Below are 24875 nucleotides of genomic sequence, written 5' to 3' on the forward strand. Positions count from 1 at the left end.
AATCTCTTCAATAAAAAAGATCCATCTTCATTACTCATTATATATTGATAGATCCACTGTAGTAGTTGGACATAATAATTTTCCTATAAAGAACACACGTCTGTGATTTTGTGCTCAAAATTCCAATCAACTGGGTGACATCCTGATTGTTGTGGAATGCTAATCCTAGGCACTCGGAAAGGACAAATCCAAACCAGCAGAGAACACTGATTATATGCAAGATAAAGGGAAGGGAATGATCTGTACCAGTGGACTCCATCGAATGTTGACATGTACCCCCATTTCCCTTGTCGAATTGTTCTTGTAGAGGCAAACCTAGGTTGCTACCAATGATCATTCGTTAAGGCTCGAGCCCCATGCAGCCACAAAGTGGAGACCATTCTTGCTGCACCGGTCTGAAAGCCAAGTAGTTGACGATCATGCCGCTAGATCTAGGAGAATTCAGATGCTAAAGTAAACAATATCAACTTTACTACAGGATCCCGCCTCAAGGAGACAAGAAGGAACATATTATTTTATTTATCTGAGGATGCTGATTACTGAAGGAGTTGTACGTACCCTTGAGGGATAGAACCAGTAGAGGATTGATTCGCTGAATTGATCAACGTTGGCATGGGAGTCGCTGCTGCCCCACCGCCACCTGCAGCGCTGTCCACTGCCCGACCACCAACCCGATGGCCTCTCCAAGCGCCGCCTCCGCATCGGTGGAGATCTGGGCCATGGCGCTGTCGGATGTGGCAATGGTGTCACGCCTCACTGGTCTGAGAGTTGAGCCCCTCTCTACTGCAACTGGAGAAGGAAGACAGATGGTGGCTGGTCAACGTCGTGAAGGCGCGATGATTCGTCGGCGGCCGCGAGGGAGAATGAAGGGAGGGATTGCTGCCCCTTCGATGCCCTTGACCTGGCCTGAACTGAAGCGACGTCGCACACCATCTAATTGGTGGGCTGTTCTTTCACCAACCGCTAAACGGGCTGCCTGGCCCAATCAACCAGAGGCCACCGATTTTTCCACTGGAATAGCCTCCCTAGGTCACCCGGCCCATTGGTTAATTACGGGATTAGATAGTCATCTGACGGCCAGCAACGACCCGGAACAAACATCCGACGGCCAGAAATCTTGATGGTCTGGGAGGGCAGGAAATGTGCTCAGTTTTAATGTATCTAAATTTGCAAGCAGTAGGAAATTAGACATTTTCTAGAACATTATTTGCACTGACAAAATTATAACAGTGAAGAACAAATCAATGACGCCAAAAAGACGCACCAAGTTCTACATGGACCGTCATCTGGTGCAGTAATGGGGCAGGTGCTGGTCCCACCGATGCCGGTTGTCAAACGATCTGGTGCAGTACTTTTTGTTTGCGTGCGTCGTGCTGTAGTATGGCAAAACGAAGAACTTGAAAACCATCAGTCAATTTTTTATGCCAAATCAATGGCGCCTAATATTACATGCGGTTAGAAGAAAAAAAATGCTACCAAACCATACAATTAGCAACATACTACGGAGTACTAGTATGGTTGATCTGACTGATAAAAGGCAGCATGGAGCGATAACATGCATGTGGAGGACCTAACGACAACCGAATCTATAGACCTGTCAGCTAACCTGTCCAATCAGATGGAATACAGCTCCCTATACACGCCGATGAAGATCGTGAAACATTGAAATACCATATAGATCTGACAACATAGTGGGCCTTGTTGATTTGACGGCAAGGTAGATTTGCGTCTCAGATACCAGTTGCGCGCACAACTAGTTAGTAAAAATCCACGTCCGTCGCATAGAGACCAGCGTGCATGAGAAATGGCGCTCACCGCCGCGCACTGCGTACCACATGATTCACTAGTAGACTGCCCGTGCGTTGCCACGGGCTTTTAAAAATTTGTATTTGTTGCATGTCAAATTTTACATACTCCCTCCTTCCATCTATACAGGGTCTAATACGTTTTTCAAGACCGTCTTTGACTATTGACAACGTAGAGGACAGTGGGGAAGGCGTATACCCGACGACCTTTAGGGAGGTCCGGCGGCGCCTGCAGGCTGCACCACGTCGATGTTGGACGAGCCGCCAGGGATTTCACTAACCCAAACACAACCACCACCACCCCGGACGATCTGAAGTGTACCAACCAACCTGCCGCCCACCAGCCTTTGCCACCACGTTCACTGAACCAACTTCGTCGTCTCCTGAGGCCACCGACACGAGATCTGGAGGAGGGAAGAGGAGCCAAGGGGCTCGGGGGCATCCGCAACTCAGCCGATGAGAGGGGACAACCTTCGTCGCTGCCGCGAAGCCGACCAGACGTGACGACAGGGGCCTACCAGGCCCCTACTGGCCCGACCGAGCCCAAATGGGTCAGGGCAGCCCCTGTTGCCACACCGCAGCACGTCGGCCAACAAAGCCACCACCACCCGCACCCCCCGATGCCTCGCCACCACCACCAGAGAGCCACACCGCCGCACATCGGACCGCCGGCCCGCTCCAACCCAGATGGGGCCCAAAAGGGACCAAATCTGGGCGGAGTGGACGCCGCCAGCCAGCCGCACCACCACGCGCCTTGCAGCCAACGACCGCGCCGCCGCATCAGGGGCACCCACGGCCCGCAACGCGCGAGCGGGGAAAGAACGACATGCCTTTGCCCGAGGAGCACCACCTCCATCAGCCCCCCCCCCCCCCGCACACACACACATCCCCAACGCGTGAGCAGGGAAAGAACGGCCCGCCTCTGCCAGCACCACGTGGGAATGACCTAGCGGACCACGCCGGCGGCGGCAGGGGGGAAAGACGAGGAGGGATTGGAGGAGAGGGGGGGTCGGGGATTCACATGTCGCCCGCGAGGGGGGGTGGGGCAAGCGAGCGAACAGATCAAATCAGTGTAGGACGTTTTTCTTAGGTGCTTGAAACCATACAATTTACCATTTAGAAACACTACGGAAAAACACATCTTCTAGAACATACCGTGCGTCGCCACACGCTTTTGGAATATTTTGTTAAAGTTATATATAAACATAATGCATGTTAAATTTCACATGTATAGAAATTACAGTACCGGGCGATAAAAATGGTAGAACCTGCTTGATGGGTCATTTTCGCCATTTTAAATATCTAATTCTAATAAATATTGAACATGGAAATTTCTTTTTTTAATAAAACTTAATATTTCATTAAAATGTAAACTTTATAAAATAACATTTTTTGAGAAGAATGTATTTTTGTAGTAAGAAGTGATTTTTTGGGCGAATTTTTAAGTGTTTTTAAATTATGATAGTGTTGCGCGCTAGCCACAACTGTACCGAAAAATATCAGATTGTTCCTTCTAGGAAGGTGATCTTCATGCCCTTCTTCCACCCTGGCTTCACGTCGACCGTTGGGATCTCCACCGTGATCGTCTTTCTACACATAGTTGCCATGAACAAGTAGTGTTTAGTGTTTATTTTAGCACCCAAAATCAGTTTCTTATTTTATTAAAGACATGCATCAAAATTGACACTAAATAATCCAGATTGACCGAGCATGCTAAAATTTGAAGTTGGCTTAAAGATTAGTAAGAACCCATCCAAATCAATAAGACACGGCTGAACTATTTGGTTGAAGTAACAAAGATATTGCAGTGATAATAATGCTGCTTTAGAATAGATCTGAACAATGGTGACTGCCGTTGCACTCTACTGAACAAATTAAATAGACCCAACTGGTCAACTACAAATTTCTCAGGATTAATCTTTGGAACACATGTACCTCATACTGAGGTTAAATAATTCAGAATGATTGAGGAAGCTAAAATCTGACGACGGCTTAAGATTACTGAAAACTGCCCAAATCAATAATACAACTCAGATGGAACCAACAAGGAAATTGTATTTATCAAATTTAATCTGGAGCAACTAAAATAGTCTTCAATATTCAAGAATGTAGTGGATCTTGATTCTTAATCGGGATAACAAATGACCACATGCATACAACAGAGGGAAGGAGAATATACTCACATGTGTACCACACTTGAATTTCCTACAAGTAAGAAAGGGTAGGGAATAGAATTACAATATAAGGATTCAACTGGATGAACTGTAAATGTTGTAAATACATGAATTGCAAAGGCTTCGCGAGCTCCTGCTTGTCGTGGTCGAGTACGACACTAAAATCTTACCTCCTAACAAAAATTGCTTATAACGATACAACATGTGCCATACTATCAATTCATAATCCAAGAGATGAAGCTAGCTGATTAGCTCAACTAATGCACTGGCGTTTTTCTAATTTCTGACAAAGATGTTACTAACAAAGATACTTAATTGTCCTTTAAAAAAAAGTGCTGAAGTTTTGGATTGGCTTGCTAATAAAGAATGTGGGTGCCTTGTGAGGAGTAGGAGCACGTCCGCCTGTCCACGGCTGTCCAGGGAGAGAGGGAGATGGGGATAGTACCAAATCCGAAGCAACATGTAGCCAACCTGCAAGAAATCCATCGACGGCGGCTCAGATCCCGGCCAACCCCAGCAAGCCCTCAACAAGAGCGTGACACGGGCCCCGCCGCTTGGTCCCCAGTCCCCACGGCCGTGCAGGACTCCCGCATCGGCGGCAGCCCCGAGGGGCCTCCAAGCCGATGCGCGACCCGACACGGGGGAGGGGCTGGCCCCGAGGAGCGGTAACCCGGCGACTCCGTCAGTCAGGAGCTGGGCGGCGCCTTCCGTCATCGCCGCCGTTTGGGGAGGGATGCGGTCCCGGTCGATGCGATCATTAGCCACGGCGAGCAGGACAGACTCGACGGCGGGATTCAGACGGCGGAGCATGGATACAGGAGATGGTGGCGCATCGATGGGAGATGGGTGCGGGCGCGGCTGCGGTGGGCGGAGCGTCGGCGGCGGGCGGCGCGCGGTGAGGCTGGGCGGGGCGGGGCAGGAGGTGGCGGCGGGACGGAGGTCGAGATGGGATCGAGGAGGAAGGTCGTGCGAGCTGGGCTTTTTTTTTCTCTTTTCTCCTCCCTGTACCGGTTATACTGAGCAGAGGTGGTAGGATGGCGAAAAAAATGGTGATGAGATTTCTGAGTTTATAACCTTTCCATACGTGGATTAATTGTGATTGATTACCATAAAGGCTGGATTGATGAGATTTCTGAGTTTATAGCCTTTCCATACGTGGATTAATTGTGATTGATTACCATAAAGGCTATCAATCCAGATGGGAGGTGGGACAAATAAACCAGACGAAAAATAACCGGTTGAAAATAAACCGGTTGAAAATGGTGGGACTATTCAACCAATTCGTCCATTAGGAGTAGAGATTAAGATTTAGAATTGATTGTCATAAAACTAAATTTTATTGATTGGTAACGTGCTATCAATTCCTTCCCGTTTATAATGTGTCTAGTTAGGAAACTTTGGAAAGGTTAGGAAAGTTTTTATTGTGAAGGTAAAAAAAACAACTTGATGAGATATGGTGGTGGGATGTGATACGAAAATAAACCAAACGAAAATAAACCGTGGACGCAATCACGTCGATGTTGGACGAACCGCCAGGGATTTCACTAACCCAAACACAACCACCACCACCCCGGACGATCAGAAGTGTACCAACCAACCTGCCGCCCACCAGCCTTTGCCACCACGTTCACTGAACCAACTTCGTCGTCTCCTGAGGCCACCGACACGAGATCTGGAGGAGGGAAGAGGAGCCAAGGGGCTTGGGGGCATTCGCAACTCAGCCGATGAGAGGGGACAACCTTCGTCGCTGCCGCGAAGCCGACCAGACGTGACGACAGGGGCCTACCAGGCCCCTACTGGCCCGACCGAGCCCAAATGGGTCAGGGCAGCCCCTGTTGCCACACCGCAGCACGTCGGCCAACAAAGCCGCCACCACCCGCACCCCCCGATGCCTCGCCACCACCACCAGAGAGCCACACCGCCGCACATCGGACCGCCGGCCCGCTCCAACCCAGATGGGGCCCAAAAGGGACCAAATCTGGGCGGAGTGGACGCCGCCAGCCAGCCGCACCACCACGCGCCTTGCAGCCAACGACCGCGCCGCCGCATCAGGGGCACCCACGGCCCGCAACGCGCGAGCGGGGAAAGAACGACATGCCTTTGCCCGAGGAGCACCACCTCCATCAGCCCCCCCCCCCCACACACACATCCCCAACGCGTGAGCAGGGAAAGAACGGCCCGCCTCTGCCAGCACCACGTGGGAATGACCTAGCGGACCACGCCGGCGGCGGCAGGGGGGAAAGACGAGGAGGGATTGGAGGAGAGGGGGGGTCGGGGATTCACATGTCGCCCGCGAGGGGGGGTGGGGCAAGCGAGCGAACAGATCAAATCAGTGTAGGACGTTTTTCTTAGGTGCTTGAAACCATACAATTTACCATTTAGAAACACTACGGAAAAACACATCTTCTAGAACATACCGTGCGTAGCCACACGCTTTTGGAATATTTTGTTAAAGTTATATATAAACATAATGCATGTTAAATTTCACATGTATAGAAATTACAGTACCGGGCGATAAAAATGGTAGAACCTGCTTGATGGGTCATTTTCGCCATTTTAAATATCTAATTCTAATAAATGTTGAACATGGAAATTTCTTTTTTTAATAAAACTTAATATTTCATTAAATTGTAAACTTTATAAAATAACATTTTTTGAGAAGAATGTATTTTTGTAGTAAGAAGTGATTTTTTGGGCGAATTTTTAAGTGTTTTTAAATTATGATAGTGTTGCGCGCTAGCCACAACTGTACCGAAAAATATCAGATTGTTCCTTCTAGGAAGGTGATCTTCATGCCCTTCTTCCACCCTGGCTTCACGTCGACCGTTGGGATCTCCACCGTGATCGTCTTTCTACACATAGTTGCCATGAACAAGTAGTGTTTAGTGTTTATTTTAGCACCCAAAATCAGTTTCTTATTTTATTAAAGACATGCATCAAAATTGACACTAAATAATCCAGATTGACCGAGCATGCTAAAATTTGAAGTTGGCTTAAAGATTAGTAAGAACCCATCCAAATCAATAAGACACGGCTGAACTATTTGGTTGAAGTAACAAAGATATTGCAGTGATAATAATGCTGCTTTAGAATAGATCTGAACAATGGTGACTGCCGTTGCACTCTACTGAACAAATTAAATAGACCCAACTGGTCAACTACAAATTTCTCAGGATTAATCTTTGGAACACATGTACCTCATACTGAGGTTAAATAATTCAGAATGATTGAGGAAGCTAAAATCTGAAGACGGCTTAAGATTACTGAAAACTGCCCAAATCAATAATACAACTCAGATGGAACCAACAAGGAAATTGTATTTATCAAATTTAATCTGGAGCAACTAAAATAGTCTTCAATATTCAAGAATGTAGTGGATCTTGATTCTTAATCAGGATAACAAATGACCACATGCATACAACAGAGGGAAGGAGAATATACTCACATGTATACCACACTTGAATTTCCTACAAGTAAGAAAGGGTAGGGAATAGAATTACAATATAAGGATTCAACTGGATGAACTGTAAATGTTGTAAATACATGAATTGCAATGCTGCTTGTCGTGGTCGAGTACGACACTAAAATCTTACCTCCTAACAAAAATTGCTTATAACGATACAACATGTGCCATACTATCAATTCATAATCCAAGAGATGAAGCTAGCTGATTAGCTCAACTAATGCACTGGCGTTTTTCTAATTTCTGACAAAGATGTTACTAACAAAGATACTTAATTGTCCTTTAAAAAAAAATGCTGAAGTTTTGGATTGGCTTGCTAATAAAGAATGTGGGTGCCTTGTGAGGAGTAGGAGCACGTCCGCCTGTCCACGGCTGTCCAGGGAGAGAGGGAGATGGGGATAGTACCAAATCCGAAGCAACATGTAGCCAACCTGCAAGAAATCCATCGACGGCGGCTCAGATCCCGGCCAACCCCAGCAAGCCCTCAACAGGAGCGTGACACGGGCCCCGCCGCTTGGTCCCCAGTCCCCACGGCCGTGCAGGACTCCCGCATCGGCGGCAGCCCCGAGGGGCCTCCAAGCCGATGCGCGACCCGACACGGGGGAGGGGCTGGCCCCGAGGAGCGGTAACCCGGCGACTCCGTCAGTCAGGAGCTGGGCGGCGCCTTCCGTCATCGCCGCCGTTTGGGGAGGGATGCGGTCCCGGTCGATGCGATCATTGGCCACGGCGAGCAGGACAGACTCGACGGCGGGATTCAGACGGCGGAGCATGGATACAGGAGATGGTGGCGCATCGATGGGAGATGGGTGCGGGCGCGGCTGCGGTGGGCGGAGCGTCGGCGGCGGGCGGCGCGCGGTGAGGCTGGGCGGGGCGGGGCAGGAGGTGGCGGCGGGACGGAGGTCGAGATGGGATCGAGGAGGAAGGTCGTGCGAGCTGGGCTTTTTTTTTCTCTTTTCTCCTCCCTGTACCGGTTATACTGAGCAGAGGTGGTAGGATGGCGAAAAAAATGGTGATGAGATTTCTGAGTTTATAACCTTTCCATACGTGGATTAATTGTGATTGATTACCATAAAGGCTGGATTGATGAGATTTCTGAGTTTATAGCCTTTCCATACGTGGATTAATTGTGATTGATTACCATAAAGGCTATCAATCCAGATGGGAGGTGGGACAAATAAACCAGACGAAAAATAACCGGTTGAAAATAAACCGGTTGAAAATGGTGGGACTATTCAACCAATTCGTCCATTAGGAGTAGAGATTAAGATTTAGAATTGATTGTCATAAAACTAAATTTTATTGATTGGTAACGTGCTATCAATTCCTTCCCGTTTATAATGTGTCTAGTTAGGAAACTTTGGAAAGGTTAGGAAAGTTTTTATTGTGAAGGTAAAAAAAAACAACTTGATGAGATATGGTGGTGGGATGTGATACGAAAATAAACCAGACGAAAATAAACCAGACGAAAATAAACCGTGGACGCAATCCTACCAACTCAGACATTAGGAGTAGAGATTCTTACGCGTTGGCTTTCCTCTTGGGTAGATAAAAGGAACTGGTGAGATTAGGGTGTGCTGTCCTGTCCATGGATATGGATTAATATTGGAAAAGGCAAGTGCAAAAATAAGGATTAATATTGGAAAAGGCAAGATTAAGAGGAACTAGCGAGACAGTTGTGAAATGAATATTTGTACGGGAAAAGACTGTAGGTTGTTGATATTATTTTATTTAAAGACCATCTTTCAGATAAAGATGTGTATGCTAAAATAAAAATGTAAAAAGAGTTAAAATTGGTACAGAAACAAAAGTTATTTATGCTTAGGCCGTCGTCCAGCAGTACGTAAAAGATTGGTACGAGTGTCTAGGTTTGAATTTGTATCAAATCCGGGTACATTTAAACAACGTTCAGGTAAATGAAAATTTTCAAAGATGATCAAATAAACAGATGCGGTTCAAAGACTACTGGATGTACAGTTTGTTCAGTTAATAAGCGAACCTATAATCAACTAACTAACCAATAAAATCAGAAATCAAACTTTTTGTTAGGACTTGCCATTATTGAGACAAGCATTTGTTATTCAGAACCGTCTCATGGTGGCACAAACCTTTGCCGTCATTGCAAACAGGGCACTACAAATGTGGAAACATGTAACTTGGAGAGAAAAAAGGTAATAGGACTGCTTTGGAAGAGATGAAGAGGAATACATGGTGATTTACCTTACATGAACTACATTGGGATCGACTGCGGTTTTTTTTCGTGGCTCTTCTTGTTGCGGCAGTGTTGACCATAACCATGCCATGACGGCGTAGTCCTCGTCCACGGGTTTCGCTATCGACATCCGACAAGCCTTGACAGCAACTACGAAAAAAGAAGATCTGGACGATGGCACTAGAAGGGTAGAATATGATGGGGAAAGACGAGGGAGAAATAAGACGAGGCGTCTGCGGTATGCACAACAGAAATACTAATGTTAGGTTTTTTTAGAAAAGGAGGATGACCCTCGGCCTCTGCATCTAGAAGATGCATACGGCCACTTTATTGATTATTCTCGAGGACCTTACAAAGTATTACAACAATATGTCTGAATCTGCCATCTTGGCAACATATGCCACTACTCATATCCATATGATGAAGGGATGCTACCTGGGCCAAATACCCGGACCACTCACCTAAGCCTATCATCAAAAGCTAGAAGCCCCAGCCGAGCCACATACCGGGTCTGGGGCATAAACTGGTCTGACGCACTCATATGTGTCGTCGCCGCCATCTTGCACAGGTCCGTCTTCAGAGCAGATATTGAGGCTTCTACCTTGTCAGGCCACTCTGCCATTGACGCCACCATGACGCCAGACAACTGCCTTCACCTGCGCGAGTCCATCACCGCGCATCGGACGCCGAGTCTCCAATGCACCACGCCGCCGAGATTCGCCGTCATCAATGTGTAGGATGAAGCACCGCTCCACCAAAAAAGGCGCCCACTGGTCCCTCGATCCTCGGCTGCTGTCACCGACCCCATACTAAGCCCGCCACCACACTGCCCTCAAGGCGACGCCTTCAAGAAGGTCACGGTGCCAAGGACGCCGCCGCCGCCCACCGGAGTTAGGTTTTCACCCGAGAAGCAAGGTGGTGGGGTGTGGAAGGGCAGACCTCGACCGACGTCTCCATGAAGAAATCGGCGCCCGCGGACGTCGTCGTCGTCGCGGCCGGCTGGAGCCGACCAGGGGTTTCCCCCAATCTGGATCCCGACCACCAGAATCACCCGCAACCCAGAGGCAGGCCAGACGCCTGCACAGCCAGGGACCGTCGAGGGTGAAACGCACCGAGCAAGGGAAGATGGCCAGCAGCCAGATCTGACGCCGCCAGCCACCAGGGCAGCCGCGCCAGGTCCCAGCCCACCGAAGATCCGCCGGCCACCCGATCAGATCGCCGGCACCGCGCCCACCCCACTGCTCACCGCAGGTGACAAGGGGCCTCGCCGGGGGCCGCCGCCCAGATCCAAGACCCTCCGATGTGAACCAGAGCAGAGCATGCCCCGCCGCCGCAGTCCCGGGCTGCGCCATGGGCCTTGCCCGGCGGCAGCCTCGTGCGGCGGCGAGGGGGAGAGGGGAGGGAGAGGGGCTACTCCGGCGAGGGGGAGTTGCCCCCGAGACGCCCAGTTTGCTTTTCGACTGGTTGCTTGTGCGCAAGCAATAAATTGGTAGAAAATGAGCCAGTAGAATCGGCACAAGTTCCAAAACAAAAAACGTACTGCATAAAATAAGTTTCACCAGGAAAGGTATCACTGTCATATAATAGAAAACATGTTAGCAATGAAAATGAAATCAAATAATAGAAAAAGGGGGTTAATTTGAAGAACAAAATCGGAATCATATATGGTAGGGCAAAAATCATAACTATGCCATCGAATTGTTTTCACAAATAAATATTGATAGTACACGTGCGTGCAAGTATTGAAGAAAAAACAATGTATATTTGAAGCAAGACAGCAGATTTTTTTTGGAAAAAAAAAACAGTAGCAAGTTTGCACGGAAAAAATGATGCCTGAAACAAACACATAGGACAACACGAACAGATGAACAAAGATGACGTAGATAAAAGCATTGGACAGAAGGGAAAAGAAGATTGAAGGGGGGAAAACAAAACTGAAATAACATAAGAACAACACAAGGAAGAAGGAAGAAGAAGGTGGACAAGATAAAAGAATAGCAGAAATTAGAACTGAAATAACATAAAAACAGCGCAAGGACGAACAAAGGAGAAGATGAACAGGATAGAAGGAAAAATAACAACAGCGCAAGGAGGAAGGAAAATGAAAGTGAACGATGGTAGGAAGTCGTGGAATAGGGTTCGTAACAGAACAGGGGCTGCAGGATACAGACATGTAGCCGTATTTGTAAAACAATTAACACATATAGTGTTTCGTATCCAGAGAGCTACCAATTTTCATTCATTTTGAACAATTTTATGTCCAGATATGTGCACGGCGCAGATGGACGGCAAGAGGCGTTTCACCATACACGTGCCCCTTCAAATTTTCGTGTGTCACGTGCAAGTTGCAACCAACCGTGACGTAAAAACAACATGCCGGATGGAGACAGATGCTTGAATCTTAGCTGCGCATCTGCGCATGCGTATGGTGTGAGCGCCTCTCCATTTCTGCATTTTCGCAAACGAAAAATGAAATAGGGTACGTATTATTGTGGCCATAGTAGGATGTGCGGCCGTACGAGTACGATGTTGCTGTCTCGCACAAATCGTTCCATCGTAGCAAGTACTCGGACTTAATTAATTTCCGGCAAAAAGAAAATACTTAATTAACTCACCGTCGAGTACTAAAGACGCGGTTTAAGAAGAAGTACTCCTACGAACGGTTGTTGAGCGTGACTAGTCCCCTCCGTTTCTATTTAGTCTTGGTGTAAAAACGGAATTGCTTCACACACGATACACATGAACGATCTGCGAACGATGCCTTCTCTACGCATCAGCTAAAAAAACAAAACCAATCGCCTCCTGCGTTCACGGACGCGGTTGGAGCTGCCACATAGGATCGTCCATGAGTCGGCTGCTGGGTTGTCGTGTGTATAGCAGCGCCGGTGTAAAAATCTGTGGCCGAACATCTGCCTACCCGCATTCATTTCGGTTAGGGCGTACATGACCGTTAGGTTGACCAGAGCGGCATTCACATCAACGCGGCGACCATGAAGGCTACTCCAAGCGTTGGATGAATTTAAGCGACCCGATCAGCTTGCCCGGCTATTTAAGCTGGCCGCCCGTGCACGCAATCCCTTCACCACTATCCCGCCGCTCCTCTCTCGATGCACGCCTCCAGCTCGGCCTCCACTATTGGAAAATTCGACGCCTCTAAGTGGTTCTCCACGTGCCCCATAGATTTGCGGGGAGCTCCGGATCCTGGCGCAGCCGGCCACATTCACCGGGCGCCTTAGAGCATCTACAACCGGCATTCTCAAATCTTCCTCAAATGTCCACGGATGTTGTCGGACAGGAGAAAGAAGGAAAAAAGTGACATAATCCCTTCATATCGTCCCCATCCGTTCGGACTATCCGCGAACCCTCATATTGAGGACGCACCTAGTCAGTCTGTCATGCAGGACATGGCCCAACCCGGACCATCTTTTTTTCTTTCTTTTTTCTTCTCTCTCTTCATCTACACCAATCATGTGCAGATGACTGCACACATGAGGAAAAAAATATGGAGTGTGGCTGCATGGACGGATAAATAGGGGCTCCAAACGGACGCACCCGATCAGTGACCGTGGTCAGGCGGCGCCATCCCCTGCGTCGCACTGTGGCGTCCAAATCGTACACCGCTTGGAGGAGGAGGCGCCCTCCCAGGCACACCCATCTCCACTGTGGCAAGGAGGTGGCGCCACCAGCCCCGTCCCATCGCCAGTCCAGAAACTAGTGACATCCAATCGCCGTTAAGGAGGATACATCATCCCCGATGATCTCCAAGGTGTGCATCCACCTTGGCTACTACCTTGGTGACATCAAACTGTCCTCCTCAGTGGCGGTCGTCAACAAATGCCTCTCCGAGGCGATGAGGCGGGAGTGGCACAACGCGGCACGCTAGACAACATTCCTGAAGACGACATCCCGCCTGCTTGAGTGAGCACCTTTCTTGGAACAAGCGTTCACACAAAATTATGGCTAATTTTCGTGAGGTTCTCTTTGAATGCAATTGATTTGATTTGGATTTTTATGGAGTTTCTTGGACTTATAATAATAAGCAAGAAGGTGGTAAAAAATGTGAAAGTACAACTTGATCGAGCGGTGGCATGCCCTCACTGCCCTTCTATCTTTCCTGACCACAAGGTTTTACATATTTTCAGCTCTAGATCTTTCTCGAGTTAAGCCCTTTTCAAGGTTATTCGGGAGCTTGGTTGATAGCTTGACACCATCAACCGAGAACCAGTGATGGGTTGTGGAACAATAACAACCAGTCCTAAAATTTGGAGAATACGAGACCAGATCTGCCAGGAAAAAGGCAAAATGACATGATGACGTATTGAATTGACTCCTCATTTTGGTCGCGCAAGGGGCAAGTAGTCGGGTTGAGGCAACCTCCTTTTGGTCGGGTGGTCCGCCGTCCAACAACGATTATTGATGACGAGACAACAATGTTTTCAAATACGTACAATCCATTATTGTTTGGACGATAACATCCATTCTTATTTGAATTATTAATTCAACAATATTTTTGGTACATTCCGTAACTTTTCACCTGATTCAGCTGTATTCCAATTAACCGCATCCACATTCAACACACATTTAAAACATTGCATCCACGTTCAAGAATTTCACACACATTTCAATTCATCCAGGCATTTTTTTATATAGACGAAAAAGGATTTCCCTCCGCTTTATGTTATAAAGCAACCACCACATCACAAGTCATACAAAGCCAAAACGAAAGAGAAAAAGAGAGAAACAGCAAAGATACATGATACTGGAGGAGCCGCTACACATTTTCCTATATAAAACCATCGTTTTTGGGACATTATCCTTTAGGTACACTGGGCTTTTAGGCCGGGCCCTCCAGCAGAAAACTGGATCCCAAGCCTGTCGGGCTCGGGCCGTCGGGCCGGGCCACCCATACCAAAGCCTATGTTGCAAAACAAAAAAAAGACAAAAAAATAGTAAACCCGGTTGCCGCCACGGCGCCACTCGCGACGGCCACGTGACAGGAAGGCGCATTGGTCGGTCGGCGGGCTCGCCTCCTTCCCGAGGAAGGAAGGGAAGGGAACGCACGCAGCGCACCAAACCAAATTGAAATGAAAAACGTTGGAGGGAAAACTCCCGCCAACATAAATAAATCCCCCGCCGACCCCCGAAACCCCTCCCCCCACACCTCATAAAATCCGGTAATCCCCACGCCCGCAGAGACTCCGGAGGAGACCCAGCGATCGGAATGGCGGACATGGGCAGCCTCGAGAAGATGGGACGGGAGCTCAAGTGCCCCATCTGGTACGCCCGCCCGCCGCCCCGCCGGCCCTTTTCTTTCCCCTCGTCTCGTCCGCGCCCTCGTGGCCGACACCTGGATCTGTGGACACCAGTTCTCCGATTTATCCCCTTTCTTGTTGTTGATTCTGACTGGCTGTTGTTCGTCAATTTGATCCTGGTGGCAGCCTGAGCCTGCTCAGATCGGCGGTGTCCGTCACCTGCAACCACATCTTCTGCAAGTGAGTCCCTTCTGCCCGTCCCCCTCCGTTGCAATATCCCTGTGAAACTATCCGATCTGGGCTCATGTGTGCGCTCCCGACCTTGTTGCAGCCACTGCCTCACGGAGTCGATGAAGTCCTCCTCCACCTGCCCTGTGTGCAAGGTGCCGTTCCGCCGAAGAGGTTAGTGGGCGTAGCTGTTGTTATCTGGGCCTTCTTAGGCTGCTGAAGTTATATATGTTTTGTGTAGAATATGTTGTGCTGCAAAAGACGGAATTGTTTCCCCGTGCGCAAAAAAAATGCTTCACCTTTTTAAGGATTGGATAACGTTAACATGCATGATATGTCTGCTTTACGAAGCAATTAAATATTTATCTAACTATATGCGAAAATCGGAACCATAGTACTCCCTCCGTAAAGAAATATAAGAGCGTTTAGATCACTACTTTAGTTATCTAAACGCTCTTATATTTCTTTACAGAGGGAGTACTATTAAAACTCCACAGAAATGTTTTTGATGAACTAGTGTTTACTGTAACTCTGCAAGTTCTGACGTGATGGCTTGATCTTAATCTAATACAAAACTCACGTTATAAAGCCTGGTTTTGCTTGTAGAAATCCGGCCAGCACCACACATGGACAATCTGGTCGGCATTTTGAAGAGCATGGAGGCTGCATCAGGAAGTAATGTTGTCTCAACACAGGTGACTCCTGCGGCACAAGTTGCAGGTAATTTTCTGGCATAGCATCAACTCTTCTTTTGTTCGCTAGCATATGTGCAAGGTGGTCAATTGTGAAATTAATTTTGAAGGACGATTTAATTATGTGGTTGTTTTGCATCTGCCGGGGTCTGCACCACATTCGTTGTTGTATCCATTTTGGCATGCTGTCTGGTGGATGGTTGTCTGTTTGCCTCTATAAAACTGAAATCAACTTTTACAGATAATTTTAGCACAATTAGTCTTCAGTCTTGTGCTTACTGTATTATTCTTACTTGATCTTGAAGATGGATCAAAGCATGCCAACAGCGAGAAAAAGTCTAAAAGGTCACAAAAATCAACAGTGCAAAAGAAGAAGATATCATCCGAGAAGAAAGCAAACAAAACAAAGTCTGCTGTGGCTTCTGCATCTGGTCCTACTAAAAAGCCTTCTTTCTCTACGAACAAGAGAATACATGTGACACCATTCCCTGAATCTGAGACACCAATGAGACCTCAGAAGATTATGAAGTCTCAAGGGACAACAGATAAATTGAATGGTGATGCTCAAGAAGGCAAAGATAAAGCATCAGCCTCTGATAAACTGGAAGGTTTCTCATTGTCACCCTTTTTTTGGTTAAGGGAAAGAGAGGATGCAGAAGGCGGCACTCTTGAAACGTTAAGTGAACCACCCTCATTGGCCACGCCCTTGCGTCACAATGCACCTTGTTTTAGTGACATTAAAGATTCTGATGCTGGAACCCCTCCTAACACGACTCCAAATGTATGTTTTCTGAACATTTATGTTTTTTTTCTGTTCAAATTTTGTGCTTACTAGCTTTGCATAAATTGTGCTTACGGTTAGCTATTTGAGTTGCAGAGCAAAGCTGTGGTTCCAGATGCCTTCGATAGTGAAATCTTTGAATGGTCCCAGAGGCCTTGCTCTCCAGAGCTGCGTTCTACTCCACGGAAAAAGCAGGTAATTTGCTACATGTGGCCAGACACACTGTACATTTCGTCCTGTTTCTTCTTTATAATCTGATTTGCATCTACTTTGTATTTAGCATGTATTTTACCTAACTGTTTGGACTGTTCAGGGTAAATTTGAGGATATATTAGATCACATAGCAGAGAAAGATGACGAGGAAGATATACAGCTTGGTGGTTCATTCGATGAGTCAGGTCATACACATAATGCAGCTCAGCCTGTCAAGAGGAAGAAGGGGAAGAAGGCAAGAGGTGGGAACAGCAGGAAGACAAAGTTGCTGGAGGTCATCACAAAAGAAGCTGATGCCAACCAACAAGATTCAAATATCACTAAAAGTCTTGCCGCAAAGTCATGCGAAGAAAACAGCAGTGCTATAGAGAAGAATACTTCAAGTAGAAGAAACAAGGCTGGTAACAACATCAATCTATTTCCCTGTTCTGATGATAACTCCATGGGGACATTTCACCCTCGAGAAAATAGTTTGGAGATTGAAGTACATGATGGACACCTCTCGGAAAGATCTCAGAAGAAGGAGAAAAGTGGTCAACAGAAGAAATGTGCAAGGAAGCTGGGAACAACAGGGAAGAGTACAGTTGAGACTACAGAGAGTAATTCTGAGCCAAGAAGTAAGCGAGTTAGAAAAATGCCTGACAGTGTCAATGCTGAAAAGATAGGAGTTACTGATGTCTCTAGAAATGAAACAGAAATGCCATTACTCCACAGCTTCATGAAAAGTTGCACCCAGCACAAACTTTTGGATGGTAGAAGTAAAAGGAGCAGCAAAAAGAGCAAGTTCAGTGAAGGAACGAATAGTCAGATAGGGCTTGATAGCATGAAATCAAACATCACTGCAAATACATCAAGCATTTTACTTGGTAGATGCCAAAGTAGTGAGGCAATACGTGCAGCTCCTTCACCAATGGATGCTTCAGTTAAGAATAAATGTGCAAAAAGTATCAAACAAACAGATTGTTCAGAAATGAAAAACTTTGGAAAGCTCCAAGCTTGCACTGGTAATACTTTCCTGAAGAAATGTGATGACACTGTCTCTAAGGTTTTCTGTGCTTTCTGCCAGTCTGCTGATATCACAGAGGTATGTTCATATCATTTTCAAATGCCTTATGTTGATGTTCCCAAATCCTTGGTACTGAACAGTAAATATCTCTACTTTCTTGAAGGAGTCTGGAGAGATGGTTCACTACCATAATGGAAAACAAGTCCCTGTAGAATTTGGTGGAGGGGCTAATGTCATACATTCTCACAAGAACTGCATGGAGTGGTTTGTTGTCCTTTCCAGCACATGATTGTATTGTAAAATATTTTTGTTCTTGATATATCTAGCCAAGTTTCATCATAACCTTTTATTTTACCATAGGGCTCCAGATGTCTACTTTGAAGATGACTCAGTGTTTAATCTTACGCCCGAGTTAACTAGAAGCAAAAGGATCAAATGTGCTTGCTGCGGAGTTAAAGGTGCGGCACTTGGTTGCTTTGACAAGAGTTGTCGCAAAAGCTTCCACTTCACATGTGCTAAATTGATCCCAGAATGCAGATGGGATAATGTAAGTTCATATTGTGTTCTGATCTAGCAATTTCAACTTTATCAGAATAACTCTTTGCCATTTGTCAAAGTTCTAAATTGCCACCTTATTTCTCTAATTTATTTTCACTGTCAGGAAAACTTTGTGATGCTATGCCCTTTGCATCAGTCTTCCAAGTTGCCAAAGGAAGTTTCTGAGCCACAAAAGCAATCCAAAAGGATAACAGCACCAAAATGGTACCCCCAGAACCTGCTGTTTAAACAGTCTTGTAATGGTCAATATGTATGATTACTTACTGGAGGGCAACTGTTTTTTTTCAGTCCATCTCAAGTAAGATCTAGCCAAGCTTGCAGCAATAACTGGAAATGGCCATCAGGATCACCACAAAAGTGGGTTCTCTGCTGTTCAGCTCTTTCTGCTGCTGAGAAGGTATACATCTTATTTTCCTTATCAAATCCATGATATTTGCTCCATATGAGTTCTAACTGAGATGAAATGATCGAATTGCTCAGGGCGTCGTAACAGAATTTGCGAAATTAGCTGGTGTGCCTATTTCCAAGAGCTGGAGCCCCAGCGTTACCCATGTCATTGCATCAACTGACCCCTCTGGCGCTTGCAAGCGCACACTGAAGTTTCTGATGGCAATCTTGAACGGCAAATGGATCGTCTCCATTGATTGTAAGCACATAGTGGACTCTCTGTCATATCAACGCAGAAATGATATTGATGCCCTGTAGTGTTACTAACTGCTGCCTTTATGCTGCTGTAGGGGTTAAGGCTTGCATGGAAAGCATGGAACCTGCTGATGAGCAGAAATTTGAGGTCACCACCGATGTTCATGGCGTCAGTGAGGGTCCGAAGTTAGGAAGACAGAGAGCAATCAACAAGGTACCATTCTTCCAGTGTTATTTTCCCAACTGTTATTGTACTACTGCTACAGCAGTCAGTTAACTGTCCATTTGTTCTGCAGCAACCCAAGTTGTTCAACGGCATGCAGTTCTACCTCCATGGGGACTACACCGTGACCTACAGGGGCTTCCTGCAGGACCTGGTGGTTGCGGCAGGCGGCACGGTTCTGCACCGGAAGCCTGTCTCAAGGGACCAGCAGAAGCTGCTTGATGACCGCTCCTCTGTTTTCGTCGTGTACAGTGTTGAGAACCAGGGGAAGGCGAAACTCGGCGACAATGACAATGATCGCCGCAGGCAGGCTGATGAAGCCCAGGCCCTGGCATTCGCCTCTGGTGGTGAAGCCGTGAGCAGCGCCTGGATAATCGACTCTGTTGCAGCTTGCAAGCTGCAACCTCTGTGACTGAGCTCAAAGAAGGCTTCTCATGTCAGTTGGTTGAGTAGTAAACTGAAAAATCAAGGAGGTCACTGGACAATTGCTTAATTTTATACCGTGTCATGTAATTATAAGAGTAACATTTTGTGTTTTTTCTTTCAAAAAGGAGGTTGTTCATGAGTTAACTTTATCATTCCAATGTAAAGAGGTTCAGGCTCAACTAGTGTCGTGATGTGTGTGCCGGAAGGTCTCCCTATTCCTTTGAGCCAGATTAATTGCTACAAGATGATTATCATAATCTTCTACCACAGTACATCATTTGGTGCATTGTTTATGATGTGTTTAGGGACATCACTCGCATTGAGAGGTGCAGTTGGGAGACATTGTGAAAAGGCTCAAATGACATCTCTTTCCCTATAGGAATTGAGATATGTGTGATCTCACTTTGTATGATTTTCCTATTCCTATGACATTCCTATTCAAATTGAAGTCTGCAAAGGAACCCACATGAACTGTTTACTTGCAGGGCCGTAAAAAGAGGGACATGCTCAGTAGTGGAAAGGCATAATTTTTTTTACAGCAATAGAGCTGTCAGAGAGCAGGATGAACTTAAAACACCAAGGCAGAGAGAGGCACGTAAACAGCAAACTCAAAAAATATTGATCAGGGTTCAGACTGGCTCACTGCAGTTGTACCCTTGCACATGAGGCTGAACGATGAACTACTTGGTTACATTTTGTTCTAACCATACATAAGCAACAACCAGGGAAAGAAGGTAAAAGTCTTGAAGCTTTCACACGCAAATACACTTTCAGATTTGTTCGAATGTAAGGCAGCAGTAGACAGATGAGTGCTTGAATGAATAGGTAGATACAAGAAGAACACATGAGCAGCCATTGGTTCAGCAATTCGCGCATGATCGGGACCAAGAATCTGTTTATGGCATATCAATATTCAAGGATACCGACTGACCCCGGGGAAAGTTGCAGCCTGAACCACCGGTGCATGGGCAGGACGCGGCTGAACCAAAAACAAAAAAAAAGAAGACCAAGGTTCACTACGATGGTCTTTTAAATGTGGGGTGAGAGAGGCTCGAACTCTCGACCTCAGGATTACTCGCAATTGTTTCAGCTATGAGACCTACGCGCTAGCCAACTACGCCACCACCCCACCAGTTGTTCCGGAAGCGAAACAAACGTCCTTTTTATTGGATGTGGTGGTGAAAAAAAACCACCCTAATTAAGCAACAAGAGCATGCAAAATCATGGAGCGAATTCAACGGATGCTTATATCTTGCCCATTCCCATTCATCTTCAGTTAAATGAAGTGATATTCGCAAAAACAAAAAAGTTAAATGAAGTGATGAGATTTTAACACCCGAGTGAGGCCCTCCTTTGACGGATCAGGAAGGCAGCATGAGAAGAAGATGGCGGTGGTGGTTGAGAGGGTGATGCCGCCCGCACCCGGCCGGTCGTCGTCGTCGTCGAGGATGCAGGAGTAACCGGCCGTGTACAAGGACAAGACGATCGAGGCCGACGGAAACCAGCAGGGTGTTGCTCAGGCAGGAGCCCTCGTCCACCTACGCCAGCGCTCGCCCTTGAGTACCACCGGAGCCAGAGCTGAAGACGTGAGCGATCCTGAGGTCGACGATAGGGGTGCAAGGGTTCCTGATTGTATGTATGCAGGCAGATGCAGTCCAGCATAATATTGCATCATCTGGAGAATTCTGTCGAATGGAGACAACACTGATTCTTCCTGCTGACGGTTAAACGCGTCCAGTCCGGCCACAATCAGCTAGACCCCTGAACCTGAAGGAAGCAACTGTGTTTGCAGGGTGTACGTCAGGCAAACCACTGCAAGAAACGAGCCCAGGAAATGATTTGTATCTGATGGAGGACCCGGCATGGTAGTGGCCGATCACCTCAGGAGGCTTGATCTCAATCTGGTGCAGGTTTCCCCCTTGCACACCGCTGCAATCTCGCTGTGCCTGCACGATGGTCATGCTGCAGATGAGTTTTTTTTCCCCACTGTTATAAAGCTGGCTTCAGGTGCCTTCTTCTCTGTACATGTTCAGAAAACAGAGCATGAGCTTCAGATGTTAATCCCAAGGAAACAAATAGTGCAGCCGAATTAATCCCCAAGCATGTTTTATTCTCTTCTCTTTCTTTGCACGTTAGGAAACAGACACGTCTCCCAGCAATCGAACAATGAAATACATCACAGTGGATTCTTAAAGATGAACTCATTTGGGCAGTAGGATTAATGGAGGAAGAGATGAAGGCGCAGCAGTGGAGGAGATTACTTGTTGTGCAGAACCAAAAAATATAATATAAATAAAAAAGGAGATGAGACCAGGTTCAGACTTGCTCGACTCAATCTGATGATTCAGATGCGTATGTGGCGACCCAAGTTGCCACTGAGCGTTTCATCACAACGAAAGCCTTTTTATTGGATGTGGTGGTGAGAGAGTCTCGAACTCTCGACCTCGGCTTTGAGACCTACGCGCTATCCAACTGCGCCATCAACCCACTTGTTGGACTACAACAGAAACAAACGTAGGAGTACTTGTTAAAAATAAAACAGAACGATGCAAAACGTACATGGGCGATGGCCGCCGTGGCGCTCGCCGGAGCAAGCAGTGGCGCGCCCTTGGCTTCTTTGGCTACCAACGGAGCCAGAGCCAAAGACGACGGCGGTGGCCCTGATCATTGCCATTGCTGAATTCTGAAAAATACTTCCTCTGCCCCCTGGGGAAGAATAAGATGCAGCACAGCAGCAGCTGACAGTAGGAGAGCCATTTACTTGTGGGTGTCCAGGCAGAGGCAGCAGGTGCTTCTTCTTTTTTTGTACATGTGCAGGAAACAGAATAGTGAGCTTCAGAAGTAGTGCAACACAGCTCATGGTTCAAAGCCACAATAGCATCAGAAGCATACTGTTCAAACTTGATGCCCCACAAATAACTTTACATGCAAATGATGAAAACACTCGAATCAATACCTATACGGTACGGATCACATCAGTTCAACAATAAAAGAACGTACGTATATAGGGTTGCACTGGAGCCAGAGCTTTCTCCAAGGAAAGCCAACACGCATAAGTATATAGGGTTGCACTACACAACAAGAGGGCTATATATATAGATTTGCTACGATAAGAGCCTACGGATGCAGAATGATAGATAGACAAAATGTGCATTTTTATTTGGCTGAGTAGGTTCACTTCGATTTCCATGCACATAGGTTCACTTCTCTGTATGAAAAAAGGCCGGAAACGTATGCCTTATAGGCAGAGACGTGTGCGTGTTATACAGATCATCGGATGGCGTTGGTTTCTTACAGGACTTAATCCTTACGAAAGACTGTACAGAGATAAGGATTGCCCATAACAAAGCTAGCCGAGATTACAAAAAAAGTTTATCAATTCAAAAAATGTACGCTGATTAAAAAAAACGCTCATGAATTTGAAAAAATGTTCGTAAAAAAATGTTCTTGAATTTTAATAATTGTTCATTTCATAAAAAATGTTCACAAATTTCAAAAGATGTTCGTGAATTACAAAAAGTTCATCAATTCAAAACATGCTCACAATTTTTTCTAACAATGTTCGTGAATTACAAAAAATGTTCATCAATTAAAAAACATTTTTCTTATTCAAAACGTTCATGAATTAAAAAAAATGTTTGTTAAAAGTAAAAATATGTTCATGAATTTCAATTCGTTCATTCAAAGAAATGTTCATGAGTTTCTAAAAAGTGTTTATGAATTCAAAAAATATTCATGATTTCATAAAGTTGTTCGCGGATTTCACACATTTGAAAATGTCCAAGATTTTATGAAGTTCACAAATTTAAAAATGTTCCCAATTTTTAAAATAAAATAAAGAAAAGAGAAATAATAAAATTAGAACCAAAAGCAGAAAAAACCGAAAAAAGAGAAAGAACCTTCCCAAAACCGAAAAGAGCTAATGGGCGGGCCCAAAGTGTATGTAGCACAGTGCCACGGGGTGTGGGGGTGTGTGTGGGGGTACACCCGTGGTCGCTAACTAGCGATCTATGCACAAAATAGGATCTCCCGACCACTTGACGCAAAAGTTCTGAAACGTTTGGGGCGTGATGGGCCTCCACCCTCCCACTAATTGGGGCTCGTTCCCCAAACTCTCTCTTTGATAAGTATTGTATATTCATGTATAAAAAATAAGTAAATCTAAAAAAATGTATAAAAAATAAGTGAAGAGAGAGATACAATATGCACATGCAGTGGCCTAGAGTATAATGCGGTGATGGCTAGGGGCCCGAGCCACACGGGGTATGCGACTCGACACGATCGACGGTGGTGGTGTCAGTTGCATTGCATTGCGTGTCATATGGATGTGGCACTACATGTTTCAGGAATGCCAAAAACCATGCGTCAGCGAGACGTCACCACACATACACACCGGGTGCATCATGGTGGTATCGTGCTCATTGGTACATGCGTGCACCGTCTTCCTAGGGTGTAGTCAACATGTTATTTGTAGATGCAAGAGTAATTGACATTCGAGAACGACATCAAATCCACGTTGTCCCGCAATGAAAAGTCTACGCCGTAGACAACAATACAAAATACATGGGAATTAAGAAAATGCATTGTACTAGAAAGATTGAAGAGAGCCCACTCGACGAAGGCTCGGAGAAGAGTTAGTTGGGTAGACATACTCATAAGCAAGCTTTGTCGGCATTTAATACGGTCAAGGTTGAGGAGTGAGAGCTTGTAGTCGAAATAGTTGATCACGCCAACATAAAAAAAGTAAATTGACATACAAAGAAATAGGGACGAAATTCGGAGTTTTTCTTATTTATAATTGATCCCGTGTACAGTTATTTGCTCCAAGAATTCATATATGCAAAATGGATAGGATTAAGGAGGTGTTGGACCTAGGCCTCTAATTTCTCAATATAGATAACCATATATATCAAAGAGTTTTTTCCACCCACTGAAACAAGTATCCGTTGTTTTAACTTGTTGCCATCAGCACTTTTCTTTTCAACATTTCTTTGTCCTCGCACTCCCACCCGTGAATGCCAACCCCGTCTCCTCCTATAGCAAGTTGACCTCCTCCGCCTCATGTCCGTTTAAAAGACCAGCCCTTGCCACTCCACCGCACCCCTCTCTTTGACTACCGTTAGCCTTCCTAAAATCTTAGCGGGTTTTTAGTACACCTCACCTCCTACCATGGTTCTCATTCTTTGAAGAGTCCTTAATTTAT

General features: G+C 46.2%; 1 protein-coding gene and 1 non-coding gene across 2 annotated transcripts; one reads left to right on the forward strand and one right to left on the reverse strand.

The window, feature by feature from the left end:
- Positions 1-14788: 14788 nt before the first annotated feature.
- On the forward strand, positions 14789-19851 carry LOC123062367 (protein BREAST CANCER SUSCEPTIBILITY 1 homolog). The gene is made up of 14 exons (XM_044485837.1): positions 14789-14928; positions 15090-15143; positions 15235-15305; positions 15738-15851; positions 16129-16604; positions 16701-16799; positions 16918-17901; positions 17987-18087; positions 18184-18370; positions 18485-18585; positions 18670-18778; positions 18862-19027; positions 19119-19237; positions 19320-19851. The coding sequence occupies exons 1-14, from the start codon at positions 14873-14875 to the stop codon at positions 19656-19658; spliced, it is 2976 nt and encodes a 991-aa protein (XP_044341772.1). The 5' UTR covers positions 14789-14872; the 3' UTR covers positions 19659-19851.
- Positions 19852-20708: 857 nt separating this feature from the next.
- Positions 20709-20801, reverse strand: TRNAM-CAU (transfer RNA methionine (anticodon CAU)). The gene is given in 2 exon segments: positions 20709-20744; positions 20764-20801. It is a non-coding gene; the product is annotated as a tRNA-Met (tRNA).
- Positions 20802-24875: the final 4074 nt, after the last annotated feature.

The sequence above is a fragment of the Triticum aestivum genome, chromosome 1A (assembly GCF_018294505.1).
Source record: "Triticum aestivum cultivar Chinese Spring chromosome 1A, IWGSC CS RefSeq v2.1, whole genome shotgun sequence".
Lineage (NCBI taxonomy): Eukaryota > Viridiplantae > Streptophyta > Magnoliopsida > Poales > Poaceae > Triticum > Triticum aestivum.

Coding starts and splice junctions, on each gene's coding strand:
- LOC123062367 (XM_044485837.1), top strand. CDS start 14,873: ATGGCGGACATGGGCAGCCTCGAGAAGATGGGACGGGAGCTCAAGTGC. Junction 18,088..18,183: donor CACAAGAACTGCATGGAGTG/GTTTGTTGTCCT, acceptor ATTTTACCATAG/GGCTCCAGATGTCTACTTTG. Junction 18,371..18,484: donor CAGAATGCAGATGGGATAAT/GTAAGTTCATAT, acceptor TTTCACTGTCAG/GAAAACTTTGTGATGCTATG.